The sequence below is a fragment of the Crocodylus siamensis genome, chromosome 2 (genome assembly GCF_052110815.1).
Source record: "Crocodylus siamensis isolate JL-2025a chromosome 2, ASM5211081v1, whole genome shotgun sequence".
In the NCBI taxonomy this organism is placed as follows: Eukaryota; Metazoa; Chordata; order Crocodylia; family Crocodylidae; genus Crocodylus; species Crocodylus siamensis.
The window spans coordinates 141,208,054-141,226,357 of record NC_143396.1 but is presented as its reverse complement, the minus strand read 5'-3'; the positions used below and the strand labels follow the sequence as shown (position 1 = coordinate 141,226,357).

Sequence of the window (18,304 nt, the reverse complement as noted above, 5' to 3'; positions counted from 1 at the left end):
GCTATATATTGGGGGGCGCAGCGGTCCGATTTCTCTGCTGGGGTGTGGGCGGGTTGGGCGTCTACAGCTTCTGCTGCTTTGGGGCGGGAGGGGGTCTCCTCGCTGTCGTACTGCTTTCCTTTGACATAGTTCCCTCCCCCAGGGTGCGCCGGAGCCTGTTGCCCGCCTGCCCTCCTGCAGGGGAGGGCTTCTGGCCAAGCCTAGGGCCTGGCGCCGGCCTCGGGCTGCAGCCCCTGTGGAGATGTCGTTCTCGTGGGCTGGGGAGAAGCCCCTGCTGAGAGATACCCGGAAAGGGATCTGGCAGCATAGCCCGGGCTGGTGCAGGTGGGAGTACTGTGGTAACTTGCTGTGGGGTACCCCGTGCAACCTGCCGTGCTGGCACCTGGGGAAAGGGGTGGGTTGGGAGCTGTGTAAAGTTGCTTGGTCCTTATGGTGGCTCTTGTGCTGCTTGCAGCATGTTCTTGCTTGTTAGTGTATGTGTGCAAGTGCTGTGACTTACTCCTAATATCTCACTACCCAATATACTCTCTGACCTTAAGGCTGCATGCTTGCCTGTGAATAATAGCTGCTATGGCAGAAATCCTTTCTGTTTTTGTCCTGAATGTGTATCCTTGTCTGAAGCCTGAGTCCTTCCTGGCTGCCTTAGCTCTGAGCACGCTCTTAAATGAGCATTATGGCTCCACTTCAGGAAATGGCTGAATACAAGGTGAGAGAGAAGCTTTTGTCCAGGATGTTCAAAATATTGTCTGTTAAGGCCTAGTGCAGTATCCTAATTGAACCAGAGCAGTATGTACTCCACATACAAGCTTTGGGTAATATCTTTTTACCCTTCAGTTCTCCAACTGAACTGTGTGGTTTAAATGGCATGTGCATCTAAGCTACTTGCTGTAAATAGGCTGTTTTTTGCCCGGGGTCTTGTTGCTCCCCCCCCCCCCCCCCGGAGGATTTGACTTCTGCAAGTGAGGACTGCATCTCTTTAAAACTTGCCTATTGAAGGGCTTTCTAAAGCAGCTGTACTAGTTACAGTTGGCCCTGATTTATCTCCTACCTAATTCTTTGCTCCTTCAGGAATGTAACTGAAGACATTGATACTGGTTTTGTATTGGACAAGTTCTGGAGCCAGCACTCAGAGCCAGATTCTTGAATGTTTGTTTCCACTCTTGTAAATAAGTTTGACTGTTCCTTCATTCCTCCCTACTTTTTTTTTGCCGTAACTGATGCAAGAATTTTCACAATTGGAAATGGGAGAGGGTGGGAGTGCATGTGTGTGGCTTCAAGAAGAATTGTTTGACTTGACCAACTGGCTATTCTTGCTTGTTGAGCTGGTGTAAAAGATGACTTTCAAACACCGGTGTTGTACTTTAACATGCTGTTGTGGGTTGGTGTTGTGTGTGTTTTTGTTTTTTTTTTCTTTTTTTCCCTACTGTCCAATGATTAAAACCTACTACTGCTGTTCACATCATGAAACACTGTGATTAGCACTTGACTGGATGAGGACATGGGTAATATTACAGAGTAAAACCTTGGTAGGCTATATCTCAGCTCTTCACTGGAATTGACTTAGGCCTAAATAAAAGTTGTTTCCTTCCAGGAACTAAAATGGTTTTTTTTGTTTTGTTTTGTTTGTTTGTTTTTGTGTGTTAGCTCAGTTGAGGCTTGCTCCTGTTCTTACTGTGGATGGTGGGGTAAGTTCTATATTGCTTGTTAAATCTTGTAAACTTCCAAGTCTCTGCCTAGATATGACTTGGAACAGTGAGGGATTTTCATCTAGTGACTTGCATGGGTTCAACAAAATCAGATTTTTTTTATTTTTAACTTCACTTATTTCAACACCTGTTGGGGTATGAACTGCTATCCCTCTTGCTTGACTTCTCCATCGGTTTGATATAACTTGAGGGAGGATTTGACACATGAAGTCGTTAGATCTGTGCAAGGCAATAAGCCATTTCATCTGAAACTATCTGACCACAAGTGGCATGCCTTCTGAAATGGGTGTACAGACATTTCATTACTTTTTTTTCCTGAGATGGGTTTAAAAATTCTTCTGTTCCAACTGGCTACTCTATAAATGTGTTTTATTTAAGAAGAACTTGGCTCTTGTTTTGGTGAGCTAAGGCAATGGAATATAGATTTTGATCTTCAGTAAACTTGGATTGGACCTCTACTGAGCATGACTTAATCAAGGTGGCTTTGGTTTTCTAGGTACCAGCAGGGAGCTGTGAAGCGCTAAGTTCAAATGGATCACAATGTCATCTTCAAATAGTGAGAGATCATGAAAACTCTGAAAGCTCTTTGAGGAGCTCTTAAAAATTGCTCTTAAAGGGCGCAAGCAAGATATTCAAAAAATGTTGCAGCAGCCTCCATGAATCTTGGATGATGCCTTGTACATAACTGTATCTGCTGTTTTGTTTTAAATTGCTTTTTTAATTGAACAGAATATGCTTTCTGTGGCTCAAATAGATGTTGCCTTGGTTTCATCTTTGGTCTCTTACATGGTGGTTGTTGGGACAGCGAGCGGGTTGGTTGAAATGCATTCAACCTCAGCATTCCTGTCATGGGGAAAACTGGGGGCACTTGGGGGGGAGTTGTATTGCAGTCTATTATAACTGGATATGCTGTTGGAAAATAACATTTCCATCTATTGATAAATAAAACCTGCTGTCAGTTGAAATACATGGTGCCATGGTTTCATCTTTGATCAGTTTTTGTGGTGCTTTTTGTGGGTGAGATAGCAGTACCAAGCTGACACCTCATGGGGAAACTAATGGGCACTCTGGGTGAAAGAGTCAGTGGCAGAGGGGATTGTTTCTTATAACTGCATATGCTCTTGCAAAATAACTTTTAGATTAAAAAAAATAAAATATACACGTTGTTCCAGGAGCCTCAGTTGTCCCTTGACTCTGAGAGAAACCCTTGCAATGTACCACCATTTTGAGGGGATTGGGGACTCTCCTTGGTAGAAATGCCTGCCACCTTGGTGTTTTGTTTTTTTTTTTTTTTTTTAAATCTATAGCCACTAGTGTGGTGCTTGTTGCAGGAGCCACTCCAGTCCCAGTCTACCCCCTGGGGCAGACAAGCTTCTTTTGGGGTAGATGTGATACCTTTTGATGAGACTTACTAAACAGCTGGGCAGAAAGTGTTCTGTGCAAGGTTTCAGGCACAGGAGGAGTTCAATGCCTCAACTTGTGTGGGTGGGGGGTGGAGCACTAGGCTGAGGGCCTCAGCTGCAGGGCAGTCCTAGAACCTCACAACTGGCCAAAGTCTTGCAAAATAACACTTTTATGTTTATTTAACAAAACATCCTCTTCTCGGTTAAGCTACACGCTGCCTAGATTTCATTCTGGGCCTGGGGGCTGAGCTTCCAGTCGCAGTTCAAGCTGGGGGCAGGGAGCGAGTGCCCCCGCCAGGGCTCCTCAGAGCTGGAGCTGCGGCGCGGAGGGCGCCCCTCCTGGCCTGGCGGCGCGGGGGCGGGGCCGCTGCAAGGCGCCGGCGCGGGCGCTGCGACCCGGAAAGCGGCGGGCGGGGCCGGGGCTGCCACGTTGAAGCTCCGCTGGGCCGGGCCGCAGTCACAGCAGGAGCCGGCGCCTCGCTCGGGCCAGGTGAGGAGTGGGGGTGCTGCTGCGCCCCGGCCTGGCCTGGCTTTGCCCCGCCTCCCAGCCACCAGCCTGGGCAGCAGGCACAGGCACCCCCCGCCCCCCCTTGGTGTCTCTCAGCCTCCTGTAGCGCTGCGCATCGCATGGGAGCGGGCTGGGGCAGGGCTTGGGGGTCGCGGCTGCAGAAGGGGTGGCAGTGCTGAGGAAGGAGGGTGTCTCTTCCCCCCCCCCCCCCCCCCCCCCCCGCTTTTGCAGTAAGCAGTACCACTGGGAGCTCCCCCACCGTTGGCTTTGCGCTGCTTTGGCCCTGAAAGCAGGAAGCATCGCTGGTGCATGTGCCCTGAGAAGCGCTGAGTCGCTGGGGACCAGGCTCTGTCCACCCCTCCAATGCCTGTGCCGAGCTCTGTCGACAGCACAGGGCCCAGCGCCAACATGGCAATCAGGAGGTTCGTCGGGCCAGATTTTCATTGCCCTGGGTGGCAATTTCAGGATGCGACTGGGGAAAAAGTTATTTCGGGACTGGGCTCTGGAACAGGCACCAGAATGCATCCACTCTGTAGGCTGGCTTCCAGCCTGCTCTGGGGTACTAAAGGGCTGGTATGATTTAACCTTTTGTTCCTGTTCTCGGCAAGCCCACAGTTTTGAGGGTGAACTCTCCCACAGCTCCTTGGATGAGTATTAAGGCAACTGTGAAGAGTCCAGTCCTCGAGCCATAGATTTGTCTACAGAAGTTTGCAAGAGAGAGCAGGCTGTAGGAGGGAACTGAGGTGTTTTGTTGCATTTTCTTCAGGAAGGCCAATTGGTTCATCAGTCATTAAAAGCACCACTTGGGGGTCTGCATGGCTGTCATGATCTCTCTGTTAAGGGATGCAGTACCCCCTAATAGAGAGTGGGCAGCCATCTGCCACTATAGTTACAGGCCAGGTAAAAATAAGAGGAGGATTTATACGTGCTTGTTGTTATGAAGGGATACAACATATAGAAAAATTCTGTGTGTTTTAGGATTCTTATCTTATGCCCCCCTAGATGGAGCAGTGTGAGTAGTCCATCTTCCAGATGCACTTTAGGGCCTTATGTGCTTGATACCAAGTATAATCACCTTTTTCCTTTAGTATTTCATAGAGTGACTGCAGCCTTGGACTTCAGTCCTTTTGAATCCATCCATAGTCTTCTCTGCTCCAGTAAGTTGGAGCACACTTGGTTCAGGGCCAACCTGCCAACTGGACTGTGTCTCCTGAAGTTTGGAAAGTGCTTCTGCAGCTTACGTCGCAGGTTTTCACTCAGTACTACAAGGGAGTCATGCTGAACAGGAGATACTCTAGCACAGCAGTTTTCAACTTTTTGCCCCTTGCATCCCACCAGCCATTTTGTCAAAAATCCTGGTCCCACTATGATAAAAACAAAACCCCACTTTTCCAAGAAGTGTATTCTTATGTTTACATGCACTTTAGTATTATATTGATCATTAATGGAAACTTTTAAAGACATTAAAAGTCCCATGTACATGACCTTCATGTCCCACCAGTGGGACATGTTGGTTGAGAAACACTGCTCCAGCACATGTACCAGTATCTCTAACAGCCCAAGGCAGCTCTTTGTAGAGATACTTGACTTAGCTCTGTACACCCTTGATGCAGAACTAGAAGCAGTGTAGCCATATTAGTGCCTTGCTGTGCCCTGCTTCTCAGCCAGGATGATTATCCTTAGTGCTAATATGGCTGTATTACTTCTCATTCCAGAGCCAGGGCCTACAGTGCTAGTTTGGGTACCGCTGTGTGGCGTTACCTTGTGCTGCACAGGGATAAGGATGGTAGAAACTCGTAAGGTACCTCTGGGTTGATGTGACATAAACTGTAAACCTTTTGACACTGTTTCATAGCTAAGGGTAGAATGGAGATCTGCAAGGAAGTATCCACAGGGGAGACGATTACTGTTGGCCTTCCAGTTTACTTATGTAGATAAATGCAATTTGTTAAATTCCTTTTGAGATGTTACATACTAACTTGATAAAAATATTCCCTTTAAAGAATACACAGTTCATATGAATGACATAAGGAGTTACCAGGAACACAGCTGGAAAGACCTTTTGTCTTGAAATCATCTGAAAACACCCAAGGCAGATTATTATGTACAGTATGTTCTGTTTAAATGCATAGCTTTGGGACTGAAAAAAAGATTTTGTGCTTAGCCCAGAGTATTCACTTATTCAGGCTAGATGTAAACTGAGCCCAGCAGGTACCCTGCACTGTCAGTGCTGAGTTATTGACACCTGCAGAAGTGGCTAGCTCCTGTCACTTTTTTTCAAGGCTTCTAATAGCAGTCCTGTTACAGCTGCTTCCCTTCCACATTTCTGTTAATTGGAGTTGCATCACAAAGAAGACAGCAGGGCTTGAAAAGATGGACCACACTTGCATAACTTATGCACTCAACTGGTATACAAATAACCAAATTATGCTGTATGTATATCATGCTGTATTCCTACTTATCCTGTATGCATGTAAGTAGAGTATACAGTACATACTTCACTTAGTGTTTCTAGTATTATAATCTGGGTCTATGTTGTTGGAACGGACAGAGAATTTTCAAGACTCAAGTAAAAATAGAATCAGATCCATTATCTAAGCTTAAGGTATTGAAATTGTGTATTTGATCAATCAGTCTAGTCTGACCTCTGCCCTGGGCAGGAAAGAGTGCTGGGATCAGATGACCCCAGCCAGGTGTTTTTCCAGTGCCTTCTTAAAGACCTCCAAAGTAGGGGAGAGCACCACTTCACTTGGAAGCTTATTCCAGTTTCTGGTAACCCTTACCATAAAGAAGTTCTTCCTAATGTCTAGTCTAATTCTGCCCCCTCTCAGTTTGTGGCCATTTCATAGTTAGTAGGGTCAGAAGGGACCTGAGCAGATCATCAAGTCCGACCCTCTGCTGTGGCAGGAAAGAGTACTGGGGTGAAGTGATCCCAGCAAGGTGATTGTCTAGCCTTGTCTTAAAGACCCCCAGGGTAGGAGCCAGCACCACTTCACTTGGAAGTTGGTTTCAGATCCTAGCCACCCTGACCGTGAAGTAGCGCCTCCTGATGTCTAATCTGAATTTACCCTCTGCCAGCTTGTGACCATTATTTCTAGTCACTCCTGGTAGTGCTTGGAGGAACAGGAACTCCCCCAATGCCTGCTGGTCCCCTCTGACTAACTTGTAACAGGCCACTAGATCCGGCCTCAGCCTTCTCTTGTGGAGGCTGAACAGATTCAGGTCCTTGAGCCCCTCCTCATAGGGCCTGCCCTGCTGCTTCCTGATCATGTGAGTGGCCCTCCTCTGGACTCTCTCCACGTTGTCCACATTTCTCTTGCGGCACCCAGAAATGGCTTCAGTACTCCAGCTGCGGCCTGACCAGTGCTGCACAGAGGGGGAGGATCACCTCCATGGACCTGCTTAAGATGCATCTGTGGATGCATGACAAGGTGCAGTTGGCCTTCCTGACTGCATCCCCACACTGCTGGCCCATGTTCATCTTGACAACAATGATGACTCCAAGATCCTTTTCTGCTTCTGCACTGATGAGAAGGGAGTTCCCCAGCCTGTAGGTATGGTGCTGGTTCTTCCTGCCCAGGTGCATCACCTTGCACTTGTCAGTGTTGAATCCCATCCTGTTCTCATCTGCCCACTCCTGCAACCTGTCTAGGTCCGATTGTAGCCCATTCCTTCCTTCCAGCATGCCCACATCACCCCACATGTTAGTGTCATCAGCAAATTTGAACAGGGTGCTTCTTACCCCCTCATCCAAGTCACTGAAGAAGAAGTTGAACAGTGCAGACCTGAGGACCAAGCCCTGAGGGACCCCACTGCCCATATCCCTCCAGGTTGAAAATGACCCGTCCACTACCACTGTCTGGGTGCGGCCCTCCAGCCAGTTGGCGACCCATTTGACTGTGTAGGTGTCGACACCACAGTCCCCCAGTCTTCTAATGAGAACAGGGTGAGAAAGTGTTGAAGTCTTTCTGGACTTTAGGAAGGCCTATGTCCACTGCTACCCCTGCGTCTAAGGATTTGGTGACCTGGTTATAGAAGGCCACCAGGTTGGTCTAACAGAACCTGCCTCTAGTTATTGTTCCTAGTTATTCCAAGGGGTGCCCTGGCAAACAGAGCATCTCCTATTCCTTGCTGTCCTCTCCCTGACAAACTTGTAGACAGCCAGTAGGTCACCTCTCAGCCTTCTCTTATGGAGGCCAAAGAGATCCAGGTCCCTCAATCTCTTCTCATAGGACCTTACCTGCAGGTTCCTAACCAACCGAGTAGCCCTCCTCTGGACCTTCTCAAGGTTGTTTACATCCCTTTTAAAGTGTGGCGCTTCAAACTGGATGCAGTACTTTAGCTGCGGCCTTATCAATGCCACGCAGAGAGAAAGTATCACCTCCTTAGACCTATTTGTGATGCACTTGTTAATGCATGATAAAGTGTGATTAGCTTTATTGATCACTTTGCCACATTGTTGACTCATGTTTATTTTGGAGTCAACTATGACTCCGAGTTCCCCCTCTGCTGCTGTGTTGCTTAGAAAGTCATCTCCCAATCTGTAAGTGTGATGCCGTAATTCCCAAGTTAGCTGGGATACCTTCAATCTCTTTAGCAAGTATTCATTTCTTTTGAACTGAGCTAAATTTTCAGTGTTATCCTCCTCTCAACAAAAGCCTGCCATACCTAGCACTCCATGTGCAGTATACTTCCTCACTGTTATCTTGGTACCATTTTGTCTAGTGTCCCTGTAGTATTAAAAAATTACCTTCTTTTAGCAGGATGAAGCTCAAGGAGATTGATCGCACTGCTATTCAAGCGTGGAGTCCTGCCCAGCATCATCCCATTTACCTGGCCACGGGTAAGTCCTTGAAGACCTCTATGGTATGAGAGGGGCTTTGTAATTATGGACAGCCTATATTATGATACAGTGGCTATAGCTGAACCTTAGAATAGAAAATGAATGTTCTGAAGTTTGACACAATAACTGAGCATGCAGTACAGTGTCTACTGAAGGTAACTTTCCAAGTCGTGACAGCAGCTTTCCCTATAAATCATACACTCACCTGCCTATGCTTTTACACATTGTAAAAATGCATTTTCCCCTATCTATAATACAACCTTGATTACTGTATTTCAAAGCTCCTCTTTCTCAACTGATGAGATTATAGTTCTTTGTTTTTACCAATGCTAGCAGCTAGTCAGTAGTTTTGGTAGCCCAAACCAGCTGTCTGCCACTTCTTTAGGCTGCCCAGTGTGGGTCAGAGGTAGGCAGGTAGGTTGGTACTAGGACCGAGCTGCCACTGCTGCTTTTCTCTGCAACAGCACAGGAAAAATGCCGATCATCACTGTTTCTCCCTGCAGCGGCAGAGGAAAGTTACTGGTGCTGAAACCCCCAGCTGCCAAAAGCTGCCAAAGCCCCATGTCTGCAGACTAGATCAAAAGGCCTTATGGGCTGAATCTGGCCCACAGGCCATAGCTTGCCAACCCCTGGCCTAAACTATTCAACATCAGCCAGCTTTTCCATTACATCTCTTGTGTGAAAAGCCCACAAAAACAACCACAGGGAAAAGAAAAACTTTTCTTTCCCTGTTGTGCTGTCTCCGTCTCTTTTAAAGATTCTAAAACCAACAAGGGAAATTTGGGGAAAAGTGAAAAAACTAGGACTACTTTTCAACTCTTTTAAAAAAAAAAAAGAAAAAACCCCCACCAAAAACCCTGCCCACATTTCATGTTGTAGGTACCTTAGAATCTGGAATCATTCGCATTGTGTTTGTTAATGCCTTTAATGATGTGCAATTCCATTCTTATACAATAGTGTGCCTTTAATGCATATCATTTACAATAATGTGTTTCTCTGTAGGTACATCTGCTCAGCAGTTGGATGCAACTTTCAGTACCAGTGCCTCCCTAGAAATATTTGAGCTGGACTTGTCTGACCCTTCACTGGATATGAAGTCCTGTGCTACATTCTCCTCCTCTCACAGGTGTGAACTGGAGCTTTTACATTTATGTTCTGCTTGGTACAAATGTATGCTTTATGGGAACTACAGTTCATCATCTGGAGGGAGTGGACAAGGTGCAGAGGTTTAACTCTTCTTGACTTCATTTACTCAGGAGACAACAGAGCTTTGCTGTACAGATTGTAGCTGCATGAGTGCTGTTGCAGTTTAAAGGAAGGAAGAATGGCCCTTGTGGATAGGATTGCAGCCTGGGACTTTAAAGAGTTCATTTCACTTCCCTTTTGTCCATTAGTATCTTGGGTTGATGTTGGTTAATGTACAACTGAGGGACAGCTGTAATCCCATGAAAGTTTTGGGGAATTTGGAGAGAGCAGAGGGAAAATATTAAATATATTATTTCTTTTAACAGTAGGACAGTACAGTTACAGCTTTTGCATGTTGCTTCGTCCCATTGTGTTTAGGTGTTGTAATACTGTAGAACTTGCACAATGTGCTCAATGGTTTTCATTAGATTCAAAATATAGATCAGTACTTAAACCTGGACACTGAATGTTTCTGGTGATTTTGCTTCATTTAGACCCCTGTGACTTAAATTCATGTGTATACATAGCAAAAATGGACATCATGAACACTAAAACCCAGCCTATTAATATTTTTTGGGATGGCACACCACTATTGTGTAGTGGCTTTTGATCATTGCAAATTAACAATGTCAGTGAAAGCAATGAAGGGCTCTTCTTGGCAACAGAAAGGGAGCTGAAAACTTTCCATTGGCATTGGATCAGATCCATGTATCTTTCATGCCGGATACAATGTCAGCACAAACCTTAGTCCTGCAGCTGACCAGTAACTTTGTCATTGAAGGTGTTTGGAATACTTAGTTTGAGAGTTGTTCAGTCAGTGAGTATGCTATGATAGCAGCGTGAATGCATCATTTTATGAAAAATGTTTATTGTAGAGTTATAGAATACTATAGCTCAGTGAGGTTTTGAGATTTAAAAATCCAAATCATTGGATGGATAAAGTAGACATCTAATGTCAGTTTATGCCATAAGTGGAAATATATTCTGTTTTATTTTCCATGGTGCATTTTAAAACTTGAAAGGCTCAGATTGGTTTACAAAGTTTTAAACTTATCACAATTGCTTGACATTTTAGTAATCATCAACCATTTAAAGTGTAAGCTTTCCAGGGAAGGAACTATGTCTTCCTGTGTGCTTGTTATAGCAGCTACTGCAATACCTCCTGAATCTGATTAGGGGCTTGAGCTAATTAACATAATGAAGATAAGAGAAATGAAGGCAGAGATAGGTAGTTTGCTGTGTTAATCAGAAGTTAGGCAGTAAGCTGGGCAGGGTGGCACCTTTATAGACTAATTCAGAGAGTGTTGTGAGCAACAGCTTGCTCTGTTGGACGCTCTGAATGGGCCTGCAGCAAGTGGGGGTTCTAAATAGAAAATATTCATTTAAACGATAGGGAAGGGGGAAGGAAAGGAGAGAGAGCACTGCTGAGAGAGGCAACAGTGATAAACACAGCAGAAAAATGGGCATAAGGGTTATAAAAGATAGCTCATGTAATAGGATGATAATCTATGATCTCTTCTTAGACCATACTTAACATATTCCGGTCTGTGGATGGATTTTTTTTGTTCTGCATTTTCAAGTTCAAGTTAGTTTTTAAGGTTTGTTATTTAAGAACAGCTTCTCTGAGGTCAGTGATGGCCTATCCAAGGAGGTTAAGTGTTCTGCCCCAGGCCTTTGTGTCTTTTGGAATGGATGTTAAATTGATGTTCGTTCTTTCATGGAGGGGTTTGCCCCATCAGTCCCATGTCAACAGCAGAGGAGCACTGTAAACACTTGATGACATAGCTGGTAGAGGTGCAGGTGTTATAATCTGTGTCCCCCAGGATTGCCTTGAGATGATTGCTGTTTTTTCAGGAGGGGTTGAATGTCATTAGTCTTTGGTGTTCAAGATAGGGGCTGTAGGTGATGACCAGGGTCATTTATACACAAGCCTGGTGGGGGGCGCAGAAGAGCTGCTTTAATTAGAATTAAAGTTCCCAGAGCTTCATGTGTATCTGTGCCCCCACTCTGAAAAATGTCGCCGGGGTCTTTAATAAATGCTTTTCAAATGAGCTTGAGTTAAAGTGCCCCTGCCCATTTTTCAGCACATTTTTGATGCACATGACACTCAAGTCTGCTCAATTAATCAAGTCTGCTCCAACACACTATAATTACAGTGCACTGGAGCAGCCTTGCTGCACATGTGCAGGTGCCCTAGGATTCTGTTGTTCTTATCATAGAGTTGGCATTGTGCGAGTTAAGAGTGGGGTCTGAGTCTGGCTTTGTTGATCTGAATGCTGTGGTTTGGGGATTATATTATAAGTGTAGAAATGCCTGCTCCAGATCCATAATGTGTGCATCCTGGTTGATGGGATTTGGGCAGGTATGGTTGTATCATAGAGTTTGGCTGTAGATAATGGATCTAGTGGTATGCTTCAGATAAAGGCTGGTGTTGTGAACGTAGCTGGAGCAGGCTGTGGGTTTCCAGTACCGTACAGTGGTGATGTAGTCGTTTTAGCTTTCACAGTGGCATTGAAGGAATGAATTTCATAGTAAGTTTGATGGAGGGATGCAAGTCTTTAAAGTTCTGGTAGAATTTCTGTAGCAATTCCTTCCCATGTGTGCATATGATGAAGATGTCATCAATGTAAAAACTGACTTGAATGTGAAATTGTGGAACAATAAATCATCCATGGACTGTGGATTGTGTTAAGTATGGTCTAAACAGGGACTATGGATTCTTATCCCATTACCTGGGCTAGCTTCTGTAACCCCAATATCCCTGTAGTTCTGCTTTTGTTTGCTACGTTTGCAGTGCCCTTTCTCCTTTCTTCCCCTCTTTCCTAAACTTTAAATGATTGCTTTCTATTTAGAACCTCTCCTCCTTGCAGGTCTATTCATAGCATTTTGACTCAGTAAGTTGTTGCTGATGACAGCTTATGCTTCTGAGTGAGTTGATCTATAAGGTGCCACTCTACCCTGCCTTTTGCCTGACTATTAAGGTCATTGTGGCAGGGTGAACATGAGTTTTAGCATACTGCAGCCATTGTTTTAATGTACAGTATTGGAACTATCGTTTCCAGGTTGATTTGGTTGCGGATATGGCTGGGGGTTCTTAAAGTCTTGTTTGTGGCTTGTGACCCTGGTATTACTGATGTGTTGTAGCTTGTGAGAAGCAAAATGGCGTGCAGTTGCTGCTCAGTCTTCTGCCAGTGGTCAAAAGCAAAATTGCCACTGACTTCATTGAGAGAAGGATTTTAGACTGTGCTCTTTTTTAGTTTCATGGTTACATTTGTTTAAAACCCTGAGATTTTTTTTTAAAGGTTCCTAAAAGAGTTTGCTTCCCTCAGCTCAGTCAATTTCAAGATTTTTGAGACATCCTTTACATGCCTTCAAATTCTGAGCCTGATCCCCATTGCCCAGGTAATCTGCCCCATGGAATATATTGCACCAAATTTTGTTGTTTTAAAAAAGAAACAGATATCCCAATTGCTGACAGATGCATCAGCCTATATTTCATAGAGTCATAGGAGTTGGGTCGGAAGGGACCTTGTAGATCTTCAAGTCCGACCCCTGCCTGGGCTCAAATGACTCTAGCCAGGTAGTCATCAAGCCTCTTCTTAAAGACCCCCAGGGTAGGAGCCAGCACCACTTCCCTGGGAAGTTGGTTCCAGCTCCTAGCCTCCCTAACTGTGAAGTAGTTCTTACGGATGTCTAATCTAAACCTACTCTCCAACAACTTGTGGCCCTTATTCCTTGTTATGCCAGGGGACACAAGGGGAAACAAGGTCTCTCCCAAACCCTTCTGGTCCCCCCTAGTGAGTTTATAGATGGTCAACAGGTCCCCCCTCAGCCTTCTCTTGTGAAGTCTGAACAGGTTCAGTTCGTGGTCCAGTGATGAGGCCTTAAAAAATAAGATCATACTGAGATTTGCTAAGTATTTTGTTATCAGAAACATCCTGAACCTTTTGGAAGCATACTTCAAAGACCAGAACACAGGAGGAAAATCACTGTACAGAGTTAACTCAAATCTTTCCTCCACATCTCTTTACTTTTTAAGATTTGTAGTGTTGAGATGTGTTTGGGTCTTGCCATATGTCATTTCTGGTAAAATGTCTGCATGCCCCACCCCTGTTAAATGTGTTGCAGGGTCTGGCCAGCGTGCTGACTTTGAAAACTGACATACACAGGCAAGTTGGACCACTTTATGCGCCTGAAGTACAAAATATGATTTAAATGGCAAAAATGCAGATGAGAAGAGCTTGTGTATCAGGGAGACTCTTCTCCCTGGGCCTCCATCTGTCTCAAACAAGTGGTGACAAATATCAGAGATTTGATTTCTCTAGTAGCTAGGCATGCTTACAGTTTTCACTTAGGGTCCTCTTTGCAAACATTTTCTCAAAACCTCTGTGAACTAGCTAAGCATTGACCTATTTTTGGAGTCTTGTACTGAGGTGGACAGAAGATGAACAGAGGGGCTCTAAAGAGAGTCAGTTACAGATTCCTATAAAACCTAGGCATCCCTAGTCTTCTGCTTTTAGTTTTACCACTTGGCAACATTTTTCCTTATGTTTAAAATATTCTTTGTTAAGAAAAATATTTGAGTATCAGTACTTAAACGAAGTATGTTTCAAAAACAATTTATTTTGCTCAGTGCATTAGTTTTTGCACCAGTTTAAGAGTTTGCATTATGTTGTCTGAAAAGTTAAACAGGATGTACATCAAATCTGTCAATGAGCACTTTCTTAAATTATTTTAATTTGTATCTTTTAGGTACCATAAGCTGATATGGGGGCCTCATCGAATGGCTTCAGATGGCAGTCTTTCAGGAGTTCTGATTGCAGGTGGTGAAAATGGAAATGTTATTTTGTATGAGCCAGCTAAAATTATAGCAGGAGACACTGAAGTCATAATTGCCCAGAAAGACAAGCATACTGGACCAGTAAGAGCTCTGGATGTTAATATTTTCCAGGTGAGACTTCTTTCATTCAATGTACACTGTCATTACTAAAATAAATGATTTCCCTTGCAAAATTTTGAAGGTAGTATTGTGTGTGTGTGTGTATATATGTATATGTATGTATATATATGTGTATATGTATATATGTATAATTATTGTATATTTAATTCAAATAAAATAGTTTGAAGTGCAAATTTGTTCTCAGCATTTAGGCTGTTTTTTTGCTCAGTTTAGACCCTGAAATGAAGCTGACTTCATTGTTTCTAGTCAGTGTCACTTTCCAGTTTAATTTGCTGCCTCCGAGTTTTCCTAGTCAGCAGCAAATATTTATTTTTTCCTAAATTTTGTCATCATTGAAGCTTTAAAAAGTAAATATTTACTTTTTAAAGTTTTGTGACCCTGCCACTTGTATTTTTGGTTTCAATAAATACCCAGAAAATGTTGGAGCCTACAACTCGTAGTTTCTTGCATAGAATAGAGTTCTTGAAAATACTAAGGCTTAACCACAACCTAATAATTTATTGTCAGTAAACCTATATTACCTTCAAGGTACAGCAGCTTTTTTAATTCATGATTGTTCTGTGACAAATTAATTTGTTTTGATTTACTAAACAGCACGTTTTATTTTTTCTTTTGAACTACTTTTACTAAGAAAATAATTTGTTCACTATGCTTTGCCTAAATCCCATTGTTTCTGTTCTGGTGTGCTACATGTTTGGGACCCTGTTTTGCCAACAGCGTTGAAGTGCAAACAAAGCCTACTGTTTAAGTAACTGTAGTCTCTTGAGTTCATTTTTCTCAGTTTCTGTTGCTATTAATGTGGCATTCATCGTCTGTCTACAAAGTGGCTTTGAAAGCTGCTTCTAATCCAGGAAATATTCTTACAGGCCTTGATCTGATGGACATTTAACCATGTATTTAATCACATGTGTTGGCCCATAGAAGTCAGTGGGGACTAGTAATATGAAAGTAGTTAATCACCTGTTTAACTGTTTGTTTAATTGGGGCACTAGCACAGCGAGGTCATTTTATGCAGCTCCACTGCTTTCATGTCAGTTTGCTGCACAAGTATGCTTTAGAAGGCATGGACATTGCCCTTAGAATTTAGGTCCAGCTTGCTGCAAGGTGCATAGGTCCTTGATCAGTAATATCGTTAGAAATTTTAAGGAACCTTGGATTTTTTTGTACAGTGCATAAATAGTTACATCCTGAGTTGTATATATTGATACGGTTCCAAGGGTCTGATGTACAAGATTTGAGAAGGTAAAGGCTAAAGCTGGAAATACTCTAACATTTATTGGTATGTGTCTTTCTCAGACAAATCTTGTAGCTTCCGGTGCTAATGAGTCTGAAATCTATATCTGGGATTTGAACAACTTTGCCACGCCAATGACACCAGGAGTTAAGACGCAGGTATTAGATTTGTATTTCTCACATGAAATAAAGGAATCTAACTGAAAAATATGTAGATTATTTAAGTGAATTGAGATCTCATGGAAACATACAGAATTGAATCAGTTCCAAGTAGTAATCATTGTTTGCAAAATTGAAATTGCATATTGCAAGGATTACCTTGAATTTAAGTCCTTGATAAACACCTGATGAGGTGAGAGATGCTCCTTAAAATACTTACCCACGTTTCTATTGGAAATAAGATCCATACAAACATTTTATATTCTTCCATAAATTTTAAAATATTTTTTTAATGTAGTTCTAAAATAAAAAGACTCAAGTTCCTTTTTGCAAAAGGTAATTGTTGAGACATGCTTTGCTTCCAACAGCCCTTAGAAGACATCAGCTGTATCTCATGGAACAAGCAAGTCCAGCACATCTTGGCATCTGCCAGTCCTAGTGGCCGTGCTACCGTGTGGGATCTCAGGAAAAATGAACCAATCATCAAAGTCAGCGACCACAGCAACCGGGTAATTCATTAACCTTTGAAAAGCCTTTATGAGTTATCCTGCAAAAATGTTAGATTTATTCATGTTAACTAACACAGATGACCACATAGATTCTCCTTTAACTCTTAAGTGACTCAGGGACCTATATATCTGCCTCTCTTTTTAGACTGATGGAGGATCTGTTAGTTTTTTAAGGAATAATTATCTGGTGGTATAGTATTTTAGGCTATTAATTTTGCAAATTAGTCCGTTAAAATTTGGCCCAGATGGTTGGAAGTTTAGAATTCAAGCAAAGAAAAGGGGTAGTATTTTCACCAGTGAGAATTTAGGTGGGTTATGGGAAATGCACCATATTGATGAATTCAGTATTAATTCATTCAGTGCTGCAGCAGAAAGACTTCATTAAAATAGATTGAAATGGCATAGTCTTGAAAATTGTGCATCTGAAGGAGACTAAAGTGGATTGTTATTTCTGAGTGGATTTAAATATTTTGTTTCTACAATGAGGGGATCTTGTAGCTCAGGTGGAAGGTTCAAAGAACTCCTGTTTTCTCTGGTGCACAGTAGCCAGTCAGGAGTGCAGGAACTGATTTTACTCAAGGCTGTCCACAGGAAGTTGGGGGAGGGGGTATGAATCCATGCCTCCTGTTGCTGTGTTGGCAGGGGACGGGGAGGAGCATGATGTTGGAGATGTAGAAATGGAAATGTCCCGTTCACCCAGAGAGAGGACCTCCTCAAGCAAGGTTCCTTCTAGAACTCACCTGAATGCATTGCTGAGCAGTGAGCTGTGCTGTGATAGCATAAAGGGGAATTCCACATCAGGCTGATTGCCATAGGACACCCAGTGGCAGTATCTTTCTACATAAGGACTTGTGCTGCTTGCTGGCCATCTTAAATTTATGAACAAATTCATAAAGAAAAATAGTTAATTGTATAAATAGATGCTTATATTGGTAAAGGATTCAACACCTGTAACAGCCTTTGGAGAGGAATCAGCAGTTTAAAAATAAACTTTTGAATAAGGTACTTCAGTCTTAATATGATTTACTTTTTACCATCTGCATTTTGTGTATACGTCAGTAAAGACCATGACTGGTGGACTGGTCTCTTTCAACTTTGAGTCATGCTATTATGTTTGCCAGGGAACCATTACATACCAACAAATGGTTTTCATTAAAATCTGCATACTTTGTGTGAAAATAGTTATACAATATTCTCTGCTGAAATATAGATGTTTTTATGTATGCATTTTCATTTATATTTTGTACTGAAATATACAATTTGAACCAGAACCGTGTGGTAGTGATCCTTTGAATGATACAATGAAGCTCTAATTTCAAATAACATTCTAGATGATACAAATGAATATTGTAAGGAGCTGAGTTGGGAACTTATTTCACCCTAGTGCCTAGAATTACCATAGGTAACTTGAGGATGCTGGGTACAACCCATCAATTATCTGTTCTTTAGCAAGACGAGAGAATTTTGATCACAACCTGTTGTAATATGTCCAGCAGTCCTGTCACAGAATAATACAGCTACATGCTGGCAATAGATGTTCAGTACAGCCAGGAGTGAGCAATTATTTTGGGTGGAAGGCCTCTTATCGAGTTTTGGCAAGCCATCGAGGGCCACAAGGGTAGCCTCCCCCACCCCCTAACCCCTGACCTTTGCCACCAGAAGTCCCTTCCCTTGTCCCCCAAAAGTACTCCTTTCAGCAGAGGAGTTTGCCATCTTAGAACCAGAAAAATAACAAATTATGTTCTAAAAATCAAATTTGTACATCATTCATTAACTTGATTACACAGTAGTTTAAAAT

At 43.1% G+C, this 18,304-nt stretch overlaps 1 protein-coding gene and 1 long non-coding RNA gene across 18 annotated transcripts in view; both read left to right on the top strand.

Annotated features, from left to right (window-relative positions):
* Positions 1 to 22: 22 nt before the first annotated feature.
* On the top strand, positions 23 to 2,671 carry LOC149870845 (uncharacterized). Its single transcript, XR_016440499.1, has 3 exons — positions 23 to 324; positions 1,645 to 1,685; positions 2,203 to 2,671. It is a non-coding gene; the product is annotated as an uncharacterized LOC149870845 (long non-coding RNA).
* Positions 2,672 to 3,477: 806 nt separating this feature from the next.
* Positions 3,478 to 18,304, top strand: part of SEC31A (SEC31 homolog A, COPII component) — a 71,461-nt gene continuing 56,634 nt past the window's right edge. For 6 of the 17 annotated variants that reach the window (XM_090036937.1, XM_090036934.1, XM_090036939.1 and 3 more), the window contains exons 1-6: positions 3,491 to 3,599; positions 8,378 to 8,460; positions 9,463 to 9,586; positions 14,398 to 14,596; positions 15,902 to 15,997; positions 16,366 to 16,506. In XM_090036937.1, coding sequence (XP_089893063.1) covers positions 8,382 to 8,460; positions 9,463 to 9,586; positions 14,398 to 14,596; positions 15,902 to 15,997; positions 16,366 to 16,506 — 639 coding nt within the window. In that variant the 5' untranslated portion in view covers positions 3,491 to 3,599; positions 8,378 to 8,381. Of the gene's footprint in view, positions 3,600 to 8,377; positions 8,461 to 9,462; positions 9,587 to 14,397; positions 14,597 to 15,901; positions 15,998 to 16,365; positions 16,507 to 18,304 lie in introns of all 17 variants that reach the window. The other 11 variants (XM_090036945.1, XM_090036943.1, XM_090036941.1 and 8 more) reach the window with 5 other exon arrangements.